At 38.9% G+C, this 25,043-nt stretch overlaps 2 protein-coding genes across 5 annotated transcripts in view; one reads left to right on the forward strand and one right to left on the reverse strand.

The window, feature by feature from the left end:
* Nucleotides 1–970, reverse strand: part of LOC113466435 — a 10,501-nt gene extending 9,531 nt beyond the window's left edge. The window contains exon 1 of one of the 2 annotated variants that reach the window (XM_026821841.1): nt 391–970. In XM_026821841.1, coding sequence (XP_026677642.1) covers nt 391–445 — 55 coding nt within the window. In that variant the 5' untranslated portion in view covers nt 446–970. Of the gene's footprint in view, nt 1–126 lie in introns of both variants that reach the window. The other variant, XM_026821840.1, reaches the window with a different exon arrangement.
* Nucleotides 1–25,043, forward strand: part of LOC103506864 (glucose-6-phosphate 1-dehydrogenase) — a 44,828-nt gene that overhangs the window by 11,163 nt on the left and 8,622 nt on the right. The window contains exon 1 of one of the 3 annotated variants that reach the window (XM_008471280.3): nt 11,731–11,857. The exons of the other annotated variants lie outside the window; for them this stretch is intronic. Coding sequence (XP_008469502.1) covers nt 11,770–11,857 — 88 coding nt within the window. The 5' untranslated portion in view covers nt 11,731–11,769. Of the gene's footprint in view, nt 1–11,730; nt 11,858–25,043 lie in introns of those variants that run through there. 3 annotated transcript variants of the gene reach the window in all.

Here is a 25,043-nt window from a genome sequence, read left to right on the forward strand (position 1 = left end):
TATTATTTCTACATCTTCTAGACGAGGGGGCCTACTGATAACCATCCTACTACCAAAATAACACGGTTGTTAGGGGTGGCCATAGGTGCAACACTTGTGTGACCATAGGTGCCCCATGGTGAATGCCTGTAGGTAACTCCACCATCGATGTATGCGTGTGTTCAAGTTTTGCTTTAAGTATGATTCCTATAGTGACTTGCAATCGGTGACCACCGTGAAATGACTGTACTGTAGGTACGAATGAAAATGCTTGATTGATTCTAGAACTGTCAAAGTTTGTTTCCTGTTCGTAACTGTGGTACTTTGACTGAGCGGGTGTGGCTTTCTTGCTAAAGTAGGCCACTACTCGCGGTTTCTTGTCCACGATGTGAATCAGTATCACCGCAAATCCTATGGATGAGGCGTCACAGTGGAGCTCTATTGGTTGGTTTGGATCAAAAATCATTAATACGGGCTCGTTTGTGAGATACTTTATCAATTTCACTCTCACCGCTTCATGTTCGGGAGACCATATGAGTTGGGACTTGGTTGACAACAGATGGTATGAAGGAGCCGCTATCGTAGAGAAGTTGGGTATAAACTGTCGGAAGTAGGTCGCTAACCCTAAGAATTGTCTCAATGAAGAAACATTAGTAGGTGGTTTTAAATTAAGTAGAGCGTTGACCTTTTGTTTATTAGGTCTAACTTCACCCTCGCTTACTTCAAATCCTAGGTTGAGGACCCTTTTTACCACAAATCCTCCAAGTGAAGATGCACTGCTGAGGCAACAACCAAGTACGTGTGCGAAAAAGAAAGCTACTGAAAATCTGTGTGAATCTGAAGTTCAACCAGAATGTCAATCACTTACTACAAACGATGTCAAACCAGCTAAGCGCGAATGTCTTTTAAATATAATTCTTTTAAATTAATGGATTAATTTTTTTTTTTTTTTTACTTTTGAATTAAAACATATTTTTCATTTTTTGTTCATCGGGGGAATAGAACTATACTTTTTTTTTCTATTGGGGACTTTTGAATTAAAACATATTTTTCATTTTTTGTTCATCGGGGGAATAGAACTATACTTTTTTTTTCTATTGGGGTCCCTATCCTAGTGGGACGTTTTAATTGAGATAAATAACCATGTATTGCAAGAATGTTTAGGTACCTATCGGTGTCCTTGGACCATACCGGGATAGCATACCAAATTTCATTTCTCTACGACAAACCGTTCTTGAGATATTTTGTTCACAATTCACAACTTTCTACTTTTTCCCATTTAAACCTGTAGTACGTACGTTACGCTAAAAATCACTTTTTTGGAATCAGGGGACCCCAAAACGGATATTTCCACCCATTTCCCGATTTTGAAAATTTGGACCGATTGCAAACTTTCTCATTACCTTGTATAGGTTCCCTATACGTAAGGGTAATAGAAAGTAAAAAAATCAATTCTAATAATGGAGGAGTTGCAAATGGGTAAAAATTATAAATAAATGGTCGATTCCTATGTAAAAAGTTGGGAAAAATCCAAATCTGAGGTCAAACTCCGAAAAAACAACTGTAAAAGGTCGAAAATTCAATTTTTATAATGAAAAAGTTCAAAGATTTGTGACGTCAGACTTAACGCAGTTGCTATTTTTGTCCGCTAGGTAGCGCCACTATGAAGAACACACTGACTGCGGCCAGACAGGTAGGACTCAAACCAGGCGACCGCGTTTTGGTCGAGGCCGAATGAAGAACACACTGACTGCGGCCAGACAGGTAGGACTCAAACCAGGCGACCGCGTTTTGGTCGAGGCCGAATGTCCTTAGTTTTTGCAGTAGTATTCTGTGGGAAACTAGGTCGAAAGCCTTACTGAAGTCGAACAGGATCAGGATGGTCGCCATTGTTTTGTCCATGGCGGCCTGAATGTCGTCGGATACTTTGAGCAACCGTGAGCAAGTACTATGACCAGTGCGGAATCCTGATTGAAATGGGTTAATTTTTTTTTTTTTTTTTTTTTTTTAAGAGGTTTGACAGAGGGAACTGTAACTGCTATGGTTTTATCGTCCCGAAATCGAAGAGAGAAGGAAGGAGAAAGCCAGCCGTTCCGAGAACGAACATTATCCCATCAGGATAAAATCCGCCCCGGGCGGGAATCGAACTCGCGGCCTAGCGCTTACAAGGCAGACGCACTACCAACTAAGCTAACTAGGCTGGCTTGTGTTTTTAGTTTGATAACTACATATGCAGCTAATAGGGAGCGCGCAGCGCGACCGTATTTTTTATTATTATTTTCTACAAGTTCGGCCATGCCTTTTCTACAAGTTTGGCCATGCCTCGGGATGAACTAGCGGGATTCCGGAGCGAAGCGACGGAATTCAGCTAGTTTTCTTATAAAGTTTTGGGCGTTCAAGGGCCGTTTTCAAGAAGTTCTCTGTAGGTATTTCCCGAACGACTAAGATGAAATTTAGATCCCCCACAAAAACACAAATGTGAAAAAAAGGCCAAGTTCCTCTCCAAAAATGTCGGCCCTTAAAAGTGGTGAGATCAGAAAATAAGGCCAAGTCTGCATTCCCAATTCTTCGTTTCTGCTGAAAATGCTGGATCTCAATTCCTTCAACCTTCTCTCAATTTCAACTTGGCAATGTTTTCCTTTTATTTTCATGTTAATAATAGGTACTGTATTTAAAGGTAGATATTAATTTGAGAAGGAAAAACATTGCCAAGTTGAAATTGAGAGAAGGTTGAAGGAATTGAGATCCAGCATTTTCAGCAGACACGAAAAATTGGGAATGCAGACTTGGCCTTAATTTTCTGATCTCACCACTTTTAAGGGCCGACATTTTTGGATAGGAACTTGGCCTTTTTTTCACATTTGTGTTTTTGTGGGGGATCTCACTCCTTTTTTCTAAGTGTATTTACACATCATTAGTAGGTACAGATCTCCTTATTACCTAGCTATTTGCGAGCTTTTGAAAAATTTCCGTTCAAGTGTTGGACTTTTCTAGTCTAGATAACATACAGGGTATAGTTTAGTTCGATATCGCTAACCGTTTGGTGAAAACCGCCAAAAAAAGGTTATTTCCGCCTGTGGGCGGAGCCAAGTGGAACTTTTGCCGAATTTTTCCCTTTACTTACTCATCAAGACCTACCATCCTGCCAAATTTCAAGTTTCTACGACATCGGGAAGTGCCTCAACATTTTAATGAGTGAGTGAGTGAGTCAGTCGTAAAATTAGCGATTTTCAAACCGTTTTTTCTACCCCTTCCGGTAAGGCTAGAACTTCAATGACGTCACGTGCAGTGTTGTCAAAATATTAGCACTCGCCGCGCGGTAAAAAAAACAGGTATAATAAGGAAGTATAGGTTAACATATGGTCCAAATTTCGTGAGATTACATTGAAAATTGACGGAGTTATGATAGGGGTAAAAATGCGTCGAAATGCTTCGTGTAATATACACACTGGCGTGCTCAGGCCGGAACTTGGCCTGGCGCACTACCGTGCGCCTAGATAGTGATGGTACTGCAATATTAATTTCTGTGCAGTCCAACACAATCCTTGCATTTGGAAAAGTGGCAAAACAAGCTGGGCTGAGGGCAGTCACTCGTCTGATAGCAAAGGTCTTGAGCATAATCGTAGGTTGGTTAATGGGACTAATGGGTATATGTCAAAAATCTTGATTTTCGTTTTATTATCTTATCTTAAGTAAAATAAGATCTTTCGATTGGTTTAGGCGGCGGTGACATTTACTCCGAATTTTGCGTGCGAAAACTTGCGAAAATTTTGCACGCGAAAGTGTGGTGACACTATTACGAATTGACACGAATTCTGCATGCGAATTTAAATACAAAGTTCAGTTTATATTATGTTGTGCTACTGACTGTGTGTGGTGGATGTGATGGGTGTCTGTGTGTGGAGGGTGTGATGGGTGTCTGTGTGTGTGATTTGTCTTGTGTGTGTCTGTGTGAGTGGTGTGCGTGTGTGTGATTTGTTTTGTGTGTGGTGGGTCTGCATTGTGTGTGTGAGTGTGATTTGTGTTGTGTGTGTGGTGGGTGTGTTTGTGTGATGGTCCCGTAAAAAGGACGAGTCAACCCCTAGTTAATTACTATAGTATCTATCATTTCACTATCACTATCTCATTACTTCAATGAAAATAAAAAAGAAAAAAATAATACTATTTAAAAATATTAAAATAAAATAAAATTAAAATCGTAATGAGTGAGTGAGTGAGTCAGTCGTAAAATTAGCGATTTTCAAACCGTTTTTTCTACCCCTTCCGGTAAGGCTAGAACAATTAAAATCGTCAAGAAACAAAACTTCACGAAATCCTGGAACAACTAAATTTTTCGCAAGAAATCGCATCAAAAAACAAACTATTTTGATCGGATCATCACCGCTCTCATAAGAATCAATGGTTTTGATTTTTTTACACGAATTGATACGATGATTCGCACGAGTTATGTGGGTAACACCCTACATATCTAAAATACCTCTAGGTAAAAGCCATTAGTATAAATACATCTGTTGTCCTTGCACTAAGGTCAAGTTATGTGGGTAGGACCCTGCATTACTGAAATACCTTTAAGTTGAAAGCCACTTGTATAAATACCTACAGTTGTCCCTGCACTAAGGTTGGGTTATGTGGGTAACACCCTACATATCTAAAATACCTCTAGGTAAAAGCCATTAGTATAAATACATCTGTTGTCCTTGCACTAAGGTCAAGTTATGTGGGTAGGACCCTGCATTACTGAAATACCTTTAAGTTGAAAGCCACTTGTATAAATACCTACAGTTGTCCCTGCACTAAGGTTGGGTTATGTGGGTAACACCCTACATATCTAAAATACCTCTAGGTAAAAGCCATTAGTATAAATACATCTGTTGTCCTTGCACTAAGGTCAAGTTATGTGGGTAGGACCCTGCATTACTGAAATACCTTTAAGTTGAAAGCCACTTGTATAAATACCTACAGTTGTCCCTGCACTAAGGTTGGGTTATGTGGGTAACACCCTACATATCTAAAATACCTCTAGGTAAAAGCCATTAGTATAAATACATCTGTTGTCCTTGCACTAAGGTCAAGTTATGTGGGTAGGACCCTGCATTACTGAAATACCTTTAAGTTGAAAGCCACTTGTATAAATACCTACAGTTGTCCCTGCACTAAGGTTGGGTTATGTGGGTAACACCCTACATATCTAAAATACCTCTAGGTAAAAGCCATTAGTATAAATACATCTGTTGTCCTTGCACTAAGGTCAAGTTATGTGGGTAGGACCCTGCATTACTGAAATACCTTTAAGTTGAAAGCCACTTGTATAAATACCTACAGTTGTCCCTGCACTAAGGTTGGGTTATGTGGGTAACACCCTACATATCTAAAATACCTCTAGGTAAAAGCCATTAGTATAAATACATCTGTTGTCCTTGCACTAAGGTCAAGTTATGTGGGTAGGACCCTGCATTACTGAAATACCTTTAAGTTGAAAGCCACTTGTATAAATACCTACAGTTGTCCCTGCACTAAGGTTGGGTTATGTGGGTAACACCCTACATATCTAAAATACCTCTAGGTAAAAGCCATTAGTATAAATACATCTGTTGTCCTTGCACTAAGGTCAAGTTATGTGGGTAGGACCCTGCATTACTGAAATACCTTTAAGTTGAAAGCCACTTGTATAAATACCTACAGTTGTCCCTGCACTAAGGTTGGGTTATGTGGGTAACACCCTACATATCTAAAATACCTCTAGGTAAAAGCCATTAGTATAAATACATCTGTTGTCCTTGCACTAAGGTCAAGTTATGTGGGTAGGACCCTGCATTACTGAAATACCTTTAAGTTGAAAGCCACTTGTATAAATACCTACAGTTGTCCCTGCACTAAGGTTGGGTTATGTGGGTAACACCCTACATATCTAAAATACCTCTAGGTAAAAGCCATTAGTATAAATACATCTGTTGTCCTTGCACTAAGGTCAAGTTATGTGGGTAGGACCCTGCATTACTGAAATACCTTTAAGTTGAAAGCCACTTGTATAAATACCTACAGTTGTCCCTGCACTAAGGTTGGGTTATGTGGGTAACACCCTACATATCTAAAATACCTCTAGGTAAAAGCCATTAGTATAAATACATCTGTTGTCCTTGCACTAAGGTCAAGTTATGTGGGTAGGACCCTGCATTACTGAAATACCTTTAAGTTGAAAGCCACTTGTATAAATACCTACAGTTGTCCCTGCACTAAGGTTGGGTTATGTGGGTAACACCCTACATATCTAAAATACCTCTAGGTAAAAGCCATTAGTATAAATACATCTGTTGTCCTTGCACTAAGGTCAAGTTATGTGGGTAGGACCCTGCATTACTGAAATACCTTTAAGTTGAAAGCCACTTGTATAAATACCTACAGTTGTCCCTGCACTAAGGTTGGGTTATGTGGGTAACACCCTACATATCTAAAATACCTCTAGGTAAAAGCCATTAGTATAAATACATCTGTTGTCCTTGCACTAAGGTCAAGTTATGTGGGTAGGACCCTGCATTACTGAAATACCTTTAAGTTGAAAGCCACTTGTATAAATACCTACAGTTGTCCCTGCACTAAGGTTGGGTTATGTGGGTAACACCCTACATATCTAAAATACCTCTAGGTAAAAGCCATTAGTATAAATACATCTGTTGTCCTTGCACTAAGGTCAAGTTATGTGGGTAGGACCCTGCATTACTGAAATACCTTTAAGTTGAAAGCCACTTGTATAAATACCTACAGTTGTCCCTGCACTAAGGTTGGGTTATGTGGGTAACACCCTACATATCTAAAATACCTCTAGGTAAAAGCCATTAGTATAAATACATCTGTTGTCCTTGCACTAAGGTCAAGTTATGTGGGTAGGACCCTGCATTACTGAAATACCTTTAAGTTGAAAGCCACTTGTATAAATACCTACAGTTGTCCCTGCACTAAGGTTGGGTTATGTGGGTAACACCCTACATATCTAAAATACCTCTAGGTAAAAGCCATTAGTATAAATACATCTGTTGTCCTTGCACTAAGGTCAAGTTATGTGGGTAGGACCCTGCATTACTGAAATACCTTTAAGTTGAAAGCCACTTGTATAAATACCTACAGTTGTCCCTGCACTAAGGTTGGGTTATGTGGGTAACACCCTACATATCTAAAATACCTCTAGGTAAAAGCCATTAGTATAAATACATCTGTTGTCCTTGCACTAAGGTCAAGTTATGTGGGTAGGACCCTGCATTACTGAAATACCTTTAAGTTGAAAGCCACTTGTATAAATACCTACAGTTGTCCCTGCACTAAGGTTGGGTTATGTGGGTAACACCCTACATATCTAAAATACCTCTAGGTAAAAGCCATTAGTATAAATACATCTGTTGTCCTTGCACTAAGGTCAAGTTATGTGGGTAGGACCCTGCATTACTGAAATACCTTTAAGTTGAAAGCCACTTGTATAAATACCTACAGTTGTCCCTGCACTAAGGTTGGGTTATGTGGGTAACACCCTACATATCTAAAATACCTCTAGGTAAAAGCCATTAGTATAAATACATCTGTTGTCCTTGCACTAAGGTCAAGTTATGTGGGTAGGACCCTGCATTACTGAAATACCTTTAAGTTGAAAGCCACTTGTATAAATACCTACAGTTGTCCCTGCACTAAGGTTGGGTTATGTGGGTAACACCCTACATATCTAAAATACCTCTAGGTAAAAGCCATTAGTATAAATACATCTGTTGTCCTTGCACTAAGGTCAAGTTATGTGGGTAGGACCCTGCATTACTGAAATACCTTTAAGTTGAAAGCCACTTGTATAAATACCTACAGTTGTCCCTGCACTAAGGTTGGGTTATGTGGGTAACACCCTACATATCTAAAATACCTCTAGGTAAAAGCCATTAGTATAAATACATCTGTTGTCCTTGCACTAAGGTCAAGTTATGTGGGTAGGACCCTGCATTACTGAAATACCTTTAAGTTGAAAGCCACTTGTATAAATACCTACAGTTGTCCCTGCACTAAGGTTGGGTTATGTGGGTAACACCCTACATATCTAAAATACCTCTAGGTAAAAGCCATTAGTATAAATACATCTGTTGTCCTTGCACTAAGGTCAAGTTATGTGGGTAGGACCCTGCATTACTGAAATACCTTTAAGTTGAAAGCCACTTGTATAAATACCTACAGTTGTCCCTGCACTAAGGTTGGGTTATGTGGGTAACACCCTACATATCTAAAATACCTCTAGGTAAAAGCCATTAGTATAAATACATCTGTTGTCCTTGCACTAAGGTCAAGTTATGTGGGTAGGACCCTGCATTACTGAAATACCTTTAAGTTGAAAGCCACTTGTATAAATACCTACAGTTGTCCCTGCACTAAGGTTGGGTTATGTGGGTAACACCCTACATATCTAAAATACCTCTAGGTAAAAGCCATTAGTATAAATACATCTGTTGTCCTTGCACTAAGGTCAAGTTATGTGGGTAGGACCCTGCATTACTGAAATACCTTTAAGTTGAAAGCCACTTGTATAAATACCTACAGTTGTCCCTGCACTAAGGTTGGGTTATGTGGGTAACACCCTACATATCTAAAATACCTCTAGGTAAAAGCCATTAGTATAAATACATCTGTTGTCCTTGCACTAAGGTCAAGTTATGTGGGTAGGACCCTGCATTACTGAAATACCTTTAAGTTGAAAGCCACTTGTATAAATACCTACAGTTGTCCCTGCACTAAGGTTGGGTTATGTGGGTAACACCCTACATATCTAAAATACCTCTAGGTAAAAGCCATTAGTATAAATACATCTGTTGTCCTTGCACTAAGGTCAAGTTATGTGGGTAGGACCCTGCATTACTGAAATACCTTTAAGTTGAAAGCCACTTGTATAAATACCTACAGTTGTCCCTGCACTAAGGTTGGGTTATGTGGGTAACACCCTACATATCTAAAATACCTCTAGGTAAAAGCCATTAGTATAAATACATCTGTTGTCCTTGCACTAAGGTCAAGTTATGTGGGTAGGACCCTGCATTACTGAAATACCTTTAAGTTGAAAGCCACTTGTATAAATACCTACAGTTGTCCCTGCACTAAGGTTGGGTTATGTGGGTAACACCCTACATATCTAAAATACCTCTAGGTAAAAGCCATTAGTATAAATACATCTGTTGTCCTTGCACTAAGGTCAAGTTATGTGGGTAGGACCCTGCATTACTGAAATACCTTTAAGTTGAAAGCCACTTGTATAAATACCTACAGTTGTCCCTGCACTAAGGTTGGGTTATGTGGGTAACACCCTACATATCTAAAATACCTCTAGGTAAAAGCCATTAGTATAAATACATCTGTTGTCCTTGCACTAAGGTCAAGTTATGTGGGTAGGACCCTGCATTACTGAAATACCTTTAAGTTGAAAGCCACTTGTATAAATACCTACAGTTGTCCCTGCACTAAGGTTGGGTTATGTGGGTAACACCCTACATATCTAAAATACCTCTAGGTAAAAGCCATTAGTATAAATACATCTGTTGTCCTTGCACTAAGGTCAAGTTATGTGGGTAGGACCCTGCATTACTGAAATACCTTTAAGTTGAAAGCCACTTGTATAAATACCTACAGTTGTCCCTGCACTAAGGTTGGGTTATGTGGGTAACACCCTACATATCTAAAATACCTCTAGGTAAAAGCCATTAGTATAAATACATCTGTTGTCCTTGCACTAAGGTCAAGTTATGTGGGTAGGACCCTGCATTACTGAAATACCTTTAAGTTGAAAGCCACTTGTATAAATACCTACAGTTGTCCCTGCACTAAGGTTGGGTTATGTGGGTAACACCCTACATATCTAAAATACCTCTAGGTAAAAGCCATTAGTATAAATACATCTGTTGTCCTTGCACTAAGGTCAAGTTATGTGGGTAGGACCCTGCATTACTGAAATACCTTTAAGTTGAAAGCCACTTGTATAAATACCTACAGTTGTCCCTGCACTAAGGTTGGGTTATGTGGGTAACACCCTACATATCTAAAATACCTCTAGGTAAAAGCCATTAGTATAAATACATCTGTTGTCCTTGCACTAAGGTCAAGTTATGTGGGTAGGACCCTGCATTACTGAAATACCTTTAAGTTGAAAGCCACTTGTATAAATACCTACAGTTGTCCCTGCACTAAGGTTGGGTTATGTGGGTAACACCCTACATATCTAAAATACCTCTAGGTAAAAGCCATTAGTATAAATACATCTGTTGTCCTTGCACTAAGGTCAAGTTATGTGGGTAGGACCCTGCATTACTGAAATACCTTTAAGTTGAAAGCCACTTGTATAAATACCTACAGTTGTCCCTGCACTAAGGTTGGGTTATGTGGGTAACACCCTACATATCTAAAATACCTCTAGGTAAAAGCCATTAGTATAAATACATCTGTTGTCCTTGCACTAAGGTCAAGTTATGTGGGTAGGACCCTGCATTACTGAAATACCTTTAAGTTGAAAGCCACTTGTATAAATACCTACAGTTGTCCCTGCACTAAGGTTGGGTTATGTGGGTAACACCCTACATATCTAAAATACCTCTAGGTAAAAGCCATTAGTATAAATACATCTGTTGTCCTTGCACTAAGGTCAAGTTATGTGGGTAGGACCCTGCATTACTGAAATACCTTTAAGTTGAAAGCCACTTGTATAAATACCTACAGTTGTCCCTGCACTAAGGTTGGGTTATGTGGGTAACACCCTACATATCTAAAATACCTCTAGGTAAAAGCCATTAGTATAAATACATCTGTTAGAAGTGTTTTGAAGGAGAAGAAAGAGAGTGAGTTCAGGATGGGTAGGGGGAGTGAGTTCCAGAGGTCTATGGAGGATAGGAGGAAGGCGTTGGAGTAGGATTGGGTGTAGTGCCGCGGTTTGTCTAGGAGGAGTTCGTGGGATCTAGTGTCTCTGGAACTCACGTCTGTACGAAATTGATACTTTTCGTACAGATAAGGAGGGGAACGGGATTTTAGGAGTTTGTAGAGCACGGAGAGTGTTAGGATACGTCTTCTGTCTTCTATCCTGAGCCTTTGGAGTCTGTTATAGTACGGTGTAATGTGCTCCCGGCGCCTGACATTATATATAAAACGGACACAGGAGTTCTGGGCTCTTTGGAGTGATGTGGAAAGTTCCAAAGTCAGTCCGTGTAACAGGGGAGCACAGTACTCGAATTTGGGGAGGATGAAAGATTTCACTAGTTTTATTTGTGAATTTTGGGAGGTGAACTTTTTAATACGTTTCAACGTCAGAGGGTTCCAAATACATTTTTTTCTGATTCTGGGGACTTCATCGACCCAGCTTAAGGCATTATCAAATATGATACCCAAATTTCTTGCTGAATCGACCACCTCTACCCTATTACCATCAACCTCAATGGGGGGTATGGGCAGCGGAATGGTGCGGCGAACTCCAGGGCTACAGATGAACAGCACCTTGGTTTTTTGTGGGCCCTGTCCATTAGTGTTTGGACCCTCGGGCCCCTCCCCCTCGGCAAAATCCTAGATACGGCCCTGACCACCACTAGGAATGGCCACTGTTATTGATTCTTCTTCTTCTTCTTTTACTTTACCTTTTTCCCGTTCAAACGGAGTTTGTATTTCCCAGTACGCTCTATTTTATGTATTGATTAAAATGATTAAAGGGAGTGCAATAACCTAGTGGGTTAACACTGTTGAGTGTTTATTTCTTTATTTGATGTTTTCATAGCAATTCATCAATTGTGACTTTTCAAAATGCTTGTTTATTTTCATTATACCCTGTTTATTTTAAATTTACAATTTTCTGTTCTTGTGAAAATTTATCATCAGGAAAATGTTACAAGTAAGCATGTATGTAAAATGATTTTTGAGGAGTGACTTGTGTATTGTAAACGTATAGAATTTGTTCATAAATTTTCCCTACTTTGATTTTTGAACGAATGAATCTAGAAATTTTGTGTACGGCCCTATAGTTTTTTTTAGGATATGTAAAAATTCAGTAACTATTTCAGTGTAAGCTCCAGGGTGGTAAACTTTAAATTATAAAGGACTAGCCGAAACCCGTCGCTTCGCTCCGGATTTCTGCTAGTTAAGCCTATAAGCGCACTAACTACTGCTCTGCTTTAAAGTAACTGATGGCTAAAACTCAGATTACTATACTTTTATTATCAGACTTTAGTAAGGCTCTTGACTCGGTTGATTTCGATATCCTTTTAGCTAAACTTTCAAAAAAAAAAAAAATAATAATAATAACTTCTCCCCCTTGTTATCCAATGGTTTACATATCTTATCTGAGAAATCGCCAACAGTTTGTCTTCAATAGCGATGATACTTCTAGCCCCTTGTATACCTCTACAGGAGTTCCTCAAGGCAGTATTTTAGGACCTATTCTGTTTTCAATGTTTATAAACGACATTGGAAGCACATTTATGCATTGCTCTTTTCATTTATATGCAGATGATCTGCAATTATATCTTCCTTCTTCGGTTGATAATAACAGTCAAGCGATTCACATGATGAATCAAGATCTTCAACAGCTTCATCAATGGACTGTAGTCCATGGTATTCTTCCTAACCCCAAAAAATTCAATGCATTATCATAGGTTCTATTCCCCTTGTTGATAGGTTATCTCGGATTACAGTTCCACCCATTAGCTATATTCAATTCAATTCAATTCTAATGTGATTCCTTTCTCTTCCACTGTTAAAAACTTGGGTCTTACTTTCGATTCGAATCTTTCTTGGAATTCACAAGTCATCAATGTTGGGAAAAAAGTCTTTAGAAAATGTCATTCTTTAAATCGTTTAAAAAGGTTTCTGCCTTTGAAGACGAAAAGAACTCTTATGTACTTGTCTTCTCTTATTTTCCCAACAATTGAGTACGGTGGTATAGTATTCAGCAATATTAGTGGCACTTTTTTGAGTAAACTTCAAACTTACCAAAATGCTTGTGTACGTTATATCTTCGGGTTTAGGAAATATGACCATGTTTCTGACCTTAGAGCTTAGAGGATCCCTTATGTGGTTGACTGTCGAGAGAAGACTGGAGCAACTGGAGCTCTAGATCTTATGTCTGTTGTGGAAAACTTTGAACGAAGAGTCAGTGCAATCATACGTTCAATCTTCATTGCATTCATTACATAGTCAACATTCTCATCGTACACGTTCATAACATCTACTCGACATTCCACGCGATCGCACTGATTTAATGGGTAAGAGCTTCACTGTGAATGCTGCAAGATCGTGGAATCAGATTCCGACCGAGTTGAGAGCTCTTCAGAGCCGTCTACCATTCAAGGTGCTGGGAAAAAAATATATGCTTACCCTGGATAATTAATAATTATTGATAATTTGTTTAAAATTCTTTACTCCCCCCCCCTCTTCTTCTTCTTCTACTTTTTCTCCTCCTCCTCCTCCTCCTCCTCCTCCTTTCCTCTCACTTTCTTCTATTCCCCTTTTCTTTCCCCTACTATTCCCAGACCCTCCCTCCTCTCTTTTTCAACTGGACAGGACACTGACTCAAAACACGAGTGAAGTAACAACTACGTTTTAAATTTCTTAACAAATTTTATCGTTTTTAAATTGATTAAGCAATTAAGCATTCTGTGATTTTCGAAGTTAGTTCATTCGAAAGTGCGGATTTTTAGTCCGTCCTTCCTTTATTATTACAATAGTAATAATTATTAAAAAATGGCACCTAAAACAGTTAAAAAGAAACCTAATAACGCAAGTGATGCGAGTGTTAACTCCAACCAATGAGCAGTTACTAATGTTAGGACACGTCTTAGATCTTATAAAGACTCAAACAATCGTTTCTCAATATTATCTCAAAATTCTTCCCCGCTAAACGAATCAAACCGTGTTTCTTCTCAATCAAAGAAAAACACGAAAATTAATCAGACTAAAGAATCCAGTGAAGAATAACGACTCAAAAAAGACTAAAGAATAACGAAATCACCTGTGACGGTGAATGTAGTAAATCTATCCAAAGAGAACAAAAAGGAAAAAATGTAGTAGGGAAATCTAAACCTAACCAGTGTAAAAGAGAGGATCCAACCAAACTTGTAACCCAAGGCAGTGTAAACAAATTGAATAATGAAACTGGGAATAGTGCAAAATCTACAAAGTCTAAAGTTTCAGCAGTGACTAATAAATCCGAACCTAAAAAAGATTTGACACCTGAAGTAGTGAACACTCTAGCCGCCCCCTCGTTATCAACGTCACTTTTACCTATCAGTCATGTAACTACACCTACAACATGTGTACCTACTCTAGTCACTTCTGCTAGTAACTGACCAGGCATGTTTTGATGAACTAATTATAAAGTTAACTCTAGAATTATCAAAGAAAGAGGATTTAATCAAGTCACTTAAAGAGAAAATTCTATCCCTTGAGGAAATTTTATTAATAAAGCATAGTGATGTTAATACTAATAATCAATACAATATGAGTAATGTTCGTACTGTCCCTCAGTGTAACACCAAATCATACACCTGCTTCATCATAGGCGATAGTCATGTACGACGTCTACGTACTCCTATGGAAGAATTGCTACCTCTAAGATGCAAGTTGGAGACATGTTTTCAACCAGGAGCTGGTTATGAAGCCATTGCTGCAACGCACACCCAATCTCCAGGTTTGGTCAACCCTCAACCCCATGACCCAGTGGTGCTACTGTGTGGTACCAACGATGTGGGCTTTTCAAAGTGGGTGAATATTGAAAAAGCTATTATTAAGTTGATCAACAGATTCCAAAGTTGTCATCGTGTTATTCTTGTGGGCGTGCCGTTCCGGTTCAGTGATAAAAAATCGAACTTCCATATAGGCTGTATGAACTCCAAAATTAGATATCTTGTCAAATCCAAATCTAATATTAGTTTCCTAGACCCGAACAAGTTTTTAAAATCAAAGGACTATGTTAAGGACGGTATACATTTGAATTATTCCGGGAAATCCAAACTATCAAGAAACATAGTAAAAACTATTGCACCTGATGAGAAGGCCCCTATATGTCATAGCAACGTCCCTGAAGAACACTCCTTCCTTACAGTCGTACTGGACATTAAGGATGCTCTCATCGACTTAGATGACTCAACTTTCAGCATGGAGCCCCACCGTCCCCTGATACCTGATATTCCTGAGTTCGTCCCTGATAATATTACTATGAATCAAACAGTAGTCCGGATCAATCCATCAGAATCTCTATTGGACATTCCGAACCCAAACTTCTCAGACCGAGTCTATGAAATTCTATCCAATAACAAACAGATCAACAAGTCTAACTACTACAAACTCGCCAACCTATCACAAAGTTTCTCCAACGCAGCACATAGTAGCCCATTGTCTTCTATGTGATTTCTCAATTATTTAGCCTTAAGATACCATTCACAAATGTGACAAGGATGCAACACAAAACGTTTGGTTGAGATGGTTGCTGCGCTTGGCGGTATTTTGACCGTCAAATGATTAATGACCAAAAATTCAAGGTAGGTAGGTATAGGGGTCAGATGGTCACCATCCAGGTACTAACCACGCGCAACGTTACCTAACTTCAGTGATCCGTGGGGAACTAGTGCATGCAACATGCTATCATTCCAAATGAAAATACTTGTTTTGACAAATCCCGGGTAAAATTACAGTGTTGCCAACGCGTACCACACGCTTAGCATCATCTTAGGTAAAACCGGTCTTACCCCTTATCGGACTTGTTTATAAATACCATTCTATTTTGAACGGGCTCAGAACGTGATTACCTCTGAGTACGTTTTTTCTCAAGTAAATTCTCAGAACGATCTGAAGAACTTGTTCATAAATACGGGTGTTAGATAACACTTCAGTCGATCATCTAAGACCGGTTTTAGCGTCACCTATGTTAAGCTACGCCGAGCAAGGCCAATAAATGGATGGGTTATTTAAACCTTATATTGGGAATAAAGGGAGAACGGGCTCTAGTCTTGATTTTAATTTTAAATCATTACATGAAAGTAAAATCAATAGGGGAAAGGAAAAACATCGCTTAGAACGTGATTACCTCTGAGTACGTTTTTTCTCAAGTAAATTCTCAGAACGATCTGAAGAACTTGTTCATAAATACGGGTGTTAGATAACACTTCAGTCGATCATCTAAGACCGGTTTTAGCGTCACCTATGTTAAGCTACGCCGAGCAAGGCCAATAAATGGATGGGTTATTTAAACCTTATATTGGGAATAAAGGGAGAACGGGCTCTAGTCTTGATTTTAATTTTAAATCATTACATGAAAGTAAAATCAATAGGGGAAAGGAAAAACATCGCTTTTTTTCCTTTCCCCTATTTTAATTTGTTTTACCAAGTGTTGTGTATACCCTTAAAAGTTCTAACTTTTTAATATTGTTAAAGTAAAATCGAAAAATCAAATCAAGAATAATAATAAACTGAATATTAAACAAATTAGGTAGGTACATAGGTACTGATTTTCTTTAATCACGATCGAATAAACTACGGGTTAAAAAATTCCCGGAGGGACGGGCCCAGCTTGTTCTGAATTAGTGTTTGTTTATGTTGTATTTTTACAAAAACGCTAAGTATTTTTAAAATAAGTTTGAAAATAAATTCACAAATTGTCGTTTTGTAACGAATTTGAATCAAAATTACAACGTATGAAAAACAAGCGGCTCTGTTACATTTTACTTTTGACACAAGTTGCCATCCTTTACCCCTGCAGTCTAAACAAGGTCTCGTGTATTTTATGGGTTTAATATTTTACAATGCATAATAATTATTACAATAGACCTTGCTTAATTAAAAAAATAATAATAATAATAATATTAATGAGAAGAAGAAAGAGAAATAGATTAAAGTAAAGAAATAGAGTTGAGTAGTATGATGATCTTAGTGATGGAGGTGAGATGCACCACCATGAGATCTAGTAGTGAGTGAGAATGTGCTTCATGATGAGTGGCGTCAGTGGGGAGGATGTGCAGGTTGAGGGAAGAAAAGATAGTACGAAGATTAGTGCTAGCAGGGTTGGTGGTACTGAGATCGACATTGAAGTCACCCATCATGAGTTTGTGTTCATAATTCGGTAAGTGAAATTCTAGAGCTTCCTCAAACTGATCCAAAGAGCCTGCGCGAGGTGGATGGTAAACGACAGCCAGAAGTATTTTAGAAGAAACAATGACCACTTCGATTATGAGGAATTCAGCGCTAGCGATGTACTGAGGGGGCGATGAGGCGAGAACATTATAGTTTGTTGAATGTATTATTGAGGTAGATGGCAATACCCCCACCCCCTTTCCCTACTCTGTCGTGGCGGATCATCCGATAGCCCAGGAGAGAGACTTCAGCGTTGGATATAGAGGGGTCGAGCCAGCTCTCAGTGACACAGATGATATCCAGCCCTGAACCTAGAATGATGTTTGTGAACTCGGGGAACTTGCTCGGTGGTCTCATGGAACGTGTATTGAGATGAGCAACCGAGAGTTTCCCCGAGTAAGGAGCAAGGCGCTCTGTTAGTATCTCAGCAGTAGACTGAGGGGTACCTGTGTCACTGCTAGCAGGCTCTGAGGTTAGGGAGGAGAAGGAGAGATCAGCAAAGGGGAAACTAGTATCTCTAGAACTCGTCATCTAGAGGGAAGAGAGAGAGAGAGATAGTAGTAGCGGGCGGAGGGGTGGACCATAACCATACCGACATCATACGGAACACGCATACCCAGACATCGAGCGCATACATCACACACTTACACAAACGTACATACACATGAAACACTCTCAACTCATGCATACATGCATATTGCATACACACATGCACACATACAACAAGAACATAGAACACACACGTACACATACAACAGGCACATAAAGCATACACGTACATGTTCATACACTTGCGGTCATGAGGGCGTTCTCTCGCGCTGCAACATGGCCAAGGGAGAGGGAGGGTCAGAAGTGCTGAGCATGGAGAGGAGATACGATGAGAGGTCTGAAAAGGAAAATGAAATGACACATAATAACAACACTCATATGGAAAAGCAGTCAAAGCAGTGGTGTTCGAGATTTTTTTTTTTTTCCTGTCTCTGCCCGGGAGCGCCCCGGGGACGGCGTCCGCCCGCGCGTACGATCGCCGATATGAGGGTCAGAGAACGCCTAGCGGGTAGGTTTCCGCCAGCCATCCCCCGCTCCCAGCCGGCAACCGCCCAGACAGCCGAGCACCGCATCCAGAGCGCCCACAACCAGAGGTTCTGCAAATGTTGGTATAAAGGAACAACCTATTCTAAGCCGACAGTCTAAATATTGTACTAATACTTATACCCTGCCCCGCGTCCCCACCCCCCGCCCGGTCCCTGCCCCCACATGGTACATGATACCATGATACAAGATACCATGTGAAATGGGTTAAGGAGGTTGTGCCGGTTAATATGGGTGGTGACCTGCTGATGTAGACTGATGGGTCGATAGTCTGAGGCGCTGGAGGTGTTCTTAGTTTTAGGTATGGGGCGGATGAGAGCTTTTTTCCATATTTCAGGAAAGGTTTTGGTCTGCACTGAAGTATTAAAGATGTGTAGTATAAGTATAACAGGGGCAATAATACCACTCATACGAGTAAGGTAGTTGAGGGGTATTTGGTCATAGCCCATTGAAGATTGGTTTCCTTTCTTTAGATTCTTTAGAAGATTAGCCTCAGTGAATTGACAGCTACCATGTACATGGTATCTTAAGGCTAAATAATTGAGAAATCACATTGATTGATCTCAGGTACCATAAGCATTGTACAAAACAATACCATTGTCTTCTGTCTCATCATTACGTCTTCAAGTTCCGAATAAAATATTACCAAGGGATACGGAGACTAACAACCTCGTAACTATGGCTGAACTTGAACCTAATACAGATTGTTCTCATATTAATAGTATTAATTATATTGAGTCAGATTCACAATTTTATCAGATCCAACGTATTGAACCTAATTATAATAGGACACCTAAAGCAAAACCTAATCATAATGTCACCTCTGATCATGGACCGGATTTTGGGAACAAACCACCCGAAACCATAACAATTTAATAACTTTGACACATGGTGACGGTATTGATGGCTTCTCCGCCTACTATCAAAATGTGAGAGGAATTAGGACTAAATTAAAAACCCTAACATGTAATGTACCTCTAAATGAATACTCTGCTATTATTTTCACTGAAACCTGGCTTATTCCCAGCATCAAAACCTCAGAGATAGGATTAGATAATTATAATATTTATAGATGTGACAGGGATCGAACTGATGTCACAAGAGGTGGAGGAGTCCTCATTGCTGTCAATAAATGTTTCAAATCCAAGCGCATAGTTTTGAATAGCAGCCTAGAGATTTTATTTGTTCTGGTAAATATAAAAAGTAAAGATGTAGTAATCAGTACTGTATATTTACCCCCAAATAGCATCTATGGAAACTATCAGGAATATACTGACACTCTAGACACCATTATTCGTAAACACAAAGGAGCAGTACTCATGTTAACAGGTGATTTTAACCTACCAAATATAACATGGGATCCAAATACTCTTGAACCACATGTTATGATAACAAATCCAATAACAGACACACTTATAAATGCAATAAGTTTTCACTCGTTAACTCGTTATCACAAAGAAATTTTGTGCTAAACTCTAATTCGAAATTATTGGATTTGGTATTGACTAATAATAAGGAATGTATACGAGTGCATCCTAGCTATGACGAACTATTGGTAGTTGATAAACATCATCCTCCGCTACGGTATTGACTAATAATAAGGAATGTATACGAGTGCATCCTAGCTATGACGAACTATTGGTAGTTGATAAACATCATCCTCCGCTACTAGGCTCTATCCTGGAGTTCTGCTTCATGTATTTGATATTGAATCCGTGGGTTCAGGATAAACTACACAAGGAAATCGATGAAGTCCTTGGTAAGTAGAATTCACTTATCAGAAGGTATTAAGGAGCGCGGTAGCGCTCCGCCCCGCCAAGTCAAGAGAGTTTGACCGCGCTACTAGAGATATTATATAGGGTGGTCCAGAATTATAGGGACAACGGCCTACAGTAGATATATGGGATCATTTCCAACAATAATCATTCCCATATGCATGAGCGGTTTCGATCGGTTCTCTAGATAACCGCCATTTTGTGTGTTTTGGGGAAAATGAGAGGCACCCTCAGAAAAAGTTGAATAACTTTTTTTCTACTTGTCGTAGAAAGAAACGGTTTTCATTTTTGAAATTTGCACAAAATTTTACATCTAGAACAATCATAATAATGTGCAAAAAATACAAACTTACCTATTTTTAGGAGTGATTCTCTCCAAAGTTTCAGTTTTTTGAGATTTTTTGACCAACTTTCCGCTTGAATAACTCGAAACTTTTCCCCCCATAGAAATCTGGTTCTCATCAGGAAAAACTTGTCTGTTTTGTTGCCTTTCATTAGACATCAAGATCGTCGAAATCGAACGACCGAAACCGGAGATACAACAAAATGTTTGGCGAAAAACGCGATGTGTACTACACAAACACTATCACAGTGTTTCATAGGAATTGTTGGTACTGTTGCCCTTCGTGTTCAATGCAGAGATTGCACCTTCTCCTCATGCTCTTCCTGATATTTCTGAAGATGTTTCTGGTCTCCACAAAGAATCCGAAGGCAGCGACTATCCCTATGACTCGCTTTCTATGGGTGTTTCATAAATGAGATCCTTTATGAATCCCCACACACAATAGTCTATTGGGTTTTTGTCAGGGGACCTAGCAGGCCATGGGATTGGTCCACCATGACCAATCCAATTTTCGGGGGAAAATTGGTCTAGAACCTCACGGCTTCTTCTAGCGAAATGGGCAGGGGCACCATCATGTTGGTAGATCATTTGTCTTCTTCTAGCTAAGGGGACATCCTCTAACAATACCGGCAATGTTTCCCTCAGAAATGTGACATTACACTTCTTCTGTAAGACGAGCAGGAAGAAGATAAGGACTAACTAAATTATCGCCAACAATACCAGCCCACACATTTTCACTAAATCGCCACTGATTGTGGACATTTTGAAAGGCATGGGGATTTTCAACACTCCAAATGTGAGAATTGTGGATATTGAACATTCTACTATTTGTAAAGCATGCTTCATCGGTCCAGAGAATATTTGTTTCAAAGGCTGGATCTTGATTTGCTTGTTGTAGGTACCACCTTGCAAAATTAAGTCTAGGTTCATAGTCTTGTGGGAGTAATGTTTTTCGCGTTTTTTGCCAAACATTTTGTTGTATCTCCGGTTTCGGTCGTTCGATTTCGACGATCTTGATGTCTAATGAAAGGCAACAAAACAGACAAGTTTTTCCTGATGAGAACCAGATTTCTATGGGGGAAAAGTTTCGAGTTATTCAAGCGGAAAGTTGGTCAAAAAATCTCAAAAACTGAAACTTTGGAGAGAATTACTCCTAAAAATAGGTAAGTTTGTATTTTTTGCAAATTATTATGATTGTTCTAGATGTAAAATTTTGTGCAAATTTCAAAAATGAAAACCGTTTCTTTCTACGACAAGTAGAAAAAAAGTTATTCAACTTTTTCTGAGGGTGCCTCTCATTTTCCCCAAAACACACAAAATGGCGGTTATCTAGAGAACCGATCGAAACCGCTCATGCATATGGGAATGATTATTGTTGGAAATGATCCCATATATCTACTGTAGGCCGTTGTCCCTATAATTCTGGACCACCCTGTATAAATAAAACCAGAACAAGATTGTAGACAAAGAAACTTTTGCTCCTAACCATAAATCTACAAACTACCAGACCTTGAGAGAGTTTTTCAATAACTCATTTCAGGACCTTTATTCTCTTTAGACTGATCCAGATGTGAATACCTTGGTCGAAGCTTTCTATGCAAAACTACATGAAGGCATTGAAAAATATGTACCTTTGAAAAAACATTACACACCTAAATTTCCCATCTGGTTCAGCCAGGAGTTGAAGTCTTTGGTGTTTGAAAAAAAAAGAAAGCTCACATAGCTTATAAAAAATCTCTAGGCTGCCCCCGCGCTCTTTCTAGTTCTTATTCTAATTTTACTTCCCTCAGGAGGAAATGCAAGGAGATCTCGTCAAAAGATTACAAGGCATATTATGAATAAGATCGAAGAAAATGTATCATCTGAACCAAAAAAATTATTTGATTTTAAATATCTTCTAAGAATGGTAAAATAAGCAGCATACCTGAAACAATGAGCTTTAATAATCAATGTTCAGATGATCCATATAAGATTGAAAATATGTTTGCGAAAAATTTTACTGGGAACTACTCAGTTAAATTTTCTGCAATGCGAACATATACCTAAGTACTCAAAGAGAATCACAATGCCTCAAATACATGTAACAGAGTCGGAAGTTTCCCAGTTCATTTCAAAAATTCCCGACCATTAAAGGTCCTGACGAGATCCCCGCAGCATTCTTCAAGTCCTGCGTCGATGTTTTGGCCGCCCCTCTCACATTCATTTTCAATAAGTCTCTCGACTCGGGAAAATTTCCTGATCGCTGGAAGCTTTCCTACTTGTCACCAATCTTTAAGTCGGGTGATAAAAGCGGCGTGAAGAACTACCACCCTGTATGCATCAGTTCTATATTACCTAAACTATTTGAGAATATCGTGTCCAAATCTCTATACCCAGCCCTCTCGTCTATCATTAATGATCAACAACATGGATTCATGGGAAAAAGGTCAACTGCCACCAACCTCATATCATTCACTGAATTTGTTACCAATGCAGTTGAAAATGGTGGACAGATTGACTGCATTTACACCGAATTCTCAAAACTGAGAGGGTTGGGTGTAGAAGGAAAACTTCTGAATTGGTTAGACAGTTTCCACCGCAATCGAAAACAAATTGTAAAAATAAAAACTTCGGCAACATTGTCATCTTCATGCAAACTGTCTAACCAAAACATTCAGATCATCAATGTCAAATCTGAAGCAATAGATGTTACCTCAGGATGTATACAGGGTGGTCACATGTCGGGCATACTATTCCTTGCCTTCATTAACGATATCGTGGAAATACTTCCATCGGATATTTCTGGGTGGTTGTTTGCCGACGACTTCAAGTTCGCTATGAGGGTGAGAGGGGATGCTGATTGTCGACGGCTACAGGAGATATTGACGCAACTGCACTGCTGGTGTGAGACAAATCTCATGAGTCTCAATATTTCCAAGTGTAACTGTAAAATCATGACGTTCACTAATAAGAAAAACCCCATTCTACCTATCAGATTATACACTTAATAATAATACTAATAATACTAATACTAATAATAATAATAATAATAATAATAATAATAATAATAATAATAATAATAAAAAAACACCAGTGGTGATATATCTCTAAAAGATAAAGATAAAATAAATGTTTCTTTGTGTTATTATATGCTCAGGCCAGAACTTAGCCTGGCACACTGCTGTGTAGTTGTGATCTCACTGCAGCATTGTAGGATTTTTTCCAAATATCTCAATAGTCCCAACATCCAATGTTTACCTACCATGCTGACACCGACCACTATGTGTATTTATTTTATACATAGCTACTCATTTTCCTCACAAGGCTGAGTGGGCCCCACAACAGCCAGTCACAGAATCAATTATTTGCTTTTTTGGTACTTGTGCAGAAGTCACATCCGTGGAATATTGCTACCAAAGGAACTGGCACAAACAAGCAGTGCCCAGTGTTATTATAGGGTAATTTACATTTACATTATAGGGTTAGGTTAAATGCAAGAAGGAGTTTTCATAGTGTTATTAATGTTATTATAGGGTTAGGTTAAATACAAAAAGGAGCTTTTCTTTGTTTAGTTTGGAGTTTAAACAAAGATATTATAGTCAGCTCCCATGGTGTAGTGGTCACTGCACTCATCTTGCATGTGGGAGACCCAGGTTCAACTCCCAGTGGGGTCAAAGAAAGAAAAAATGTGGTAAGTAATTATGCAGAAGTCACATCTGTGGAAAATAAAAGCTTCTTTTTGTATTTAACCTAACCCTATAATAACACTATGAAAACTCCTTCTTGTGTTTAACCTAACCCTATAATGGGCAAGTTTTTTTACTAATTTTATCCAACCGGTTGGAACCGTTTGGTCCAATAATGTCGTTTGAAATTTTGAATACTCATTGTTTACATGTGTGATGTCATTCATTTCACCGTATGAGTTTGAATACTCATTCTAACCGGTTATAACCATTCAGCTCACCAGATCAACCTTCAAATTTTGCAATTGATACGGTTTGTTTACATTTTTTTGTTTTGTTTGTTTTTTTTTTTTTTTTCAGAAATTTGAATGGAAGGAAATCTTATAAAAACTTGTCTTTTTTACTTTTTCTTCAATATTTTCAGATTATTTTTTTTTATACCCCTAACATATGATCAACCGCAACAGTTTTAATACTCATTGCGAGGTTAATTGTTTAATGAATGATGTCATCACTGCAAACCCTAACTGATTCGACTATGCAACGAGTATTCAAACTCACCCAATAACACTGGACACTGCTTGTTTAAGCCAGTTCCTTTGGTGGCAATATTCCATGGACGTGACTTCTGCACAAGTACCGTGACTTCTGCACAAGTACCCAAAATTGATATCTGGTGGTATGGCAAAAGAACCTTGAGGTGTCAGGTGGTACACAGTACACAGTGGGAACCCCTGAGATAGTATATTCACGGTAGGTACTTGTCTAGAACGCACGACTGTGAAAAATTGTAAAAATCCTTCTATAAGAGGGAAGATACTTGCTTTAGGAGGGTTCCTTGACAAGTTTTTAAAATAGTAAAGCTAAAAAAGCCACATATTTTATTGATTAGCACTTAAAGAAGTAAAAACACTATGTAATTGTAAAATGTACCTAAATCTGTAAACTTCGTAATTCGTAAAAAAACAATGTTTAGTTTCAGAAGGGCACCTTCACTATAAGTCCTTCACACTTCCACATGCAGAGAAGTCTCAATCAGTACAGTTCTGATCACTACTCCCACTATCTGACTATGAAGTA

Source organism: Diaphorina citri, unplaced genomic scaffold, assembly GCF_000475195.1.
Source record: "Diaphorina citri unplaced genomic scaffold, Diaci psyllid genome assembly version 1.1 scaffold268, whole genome shotgun sequence".
Classification (NCBI taxonomy): Eukaryota; Metazoa; Arthropoda; class Insecta; order Hemiptera; family Psyllidae; genus Diaphorina; species Diaphorina citri.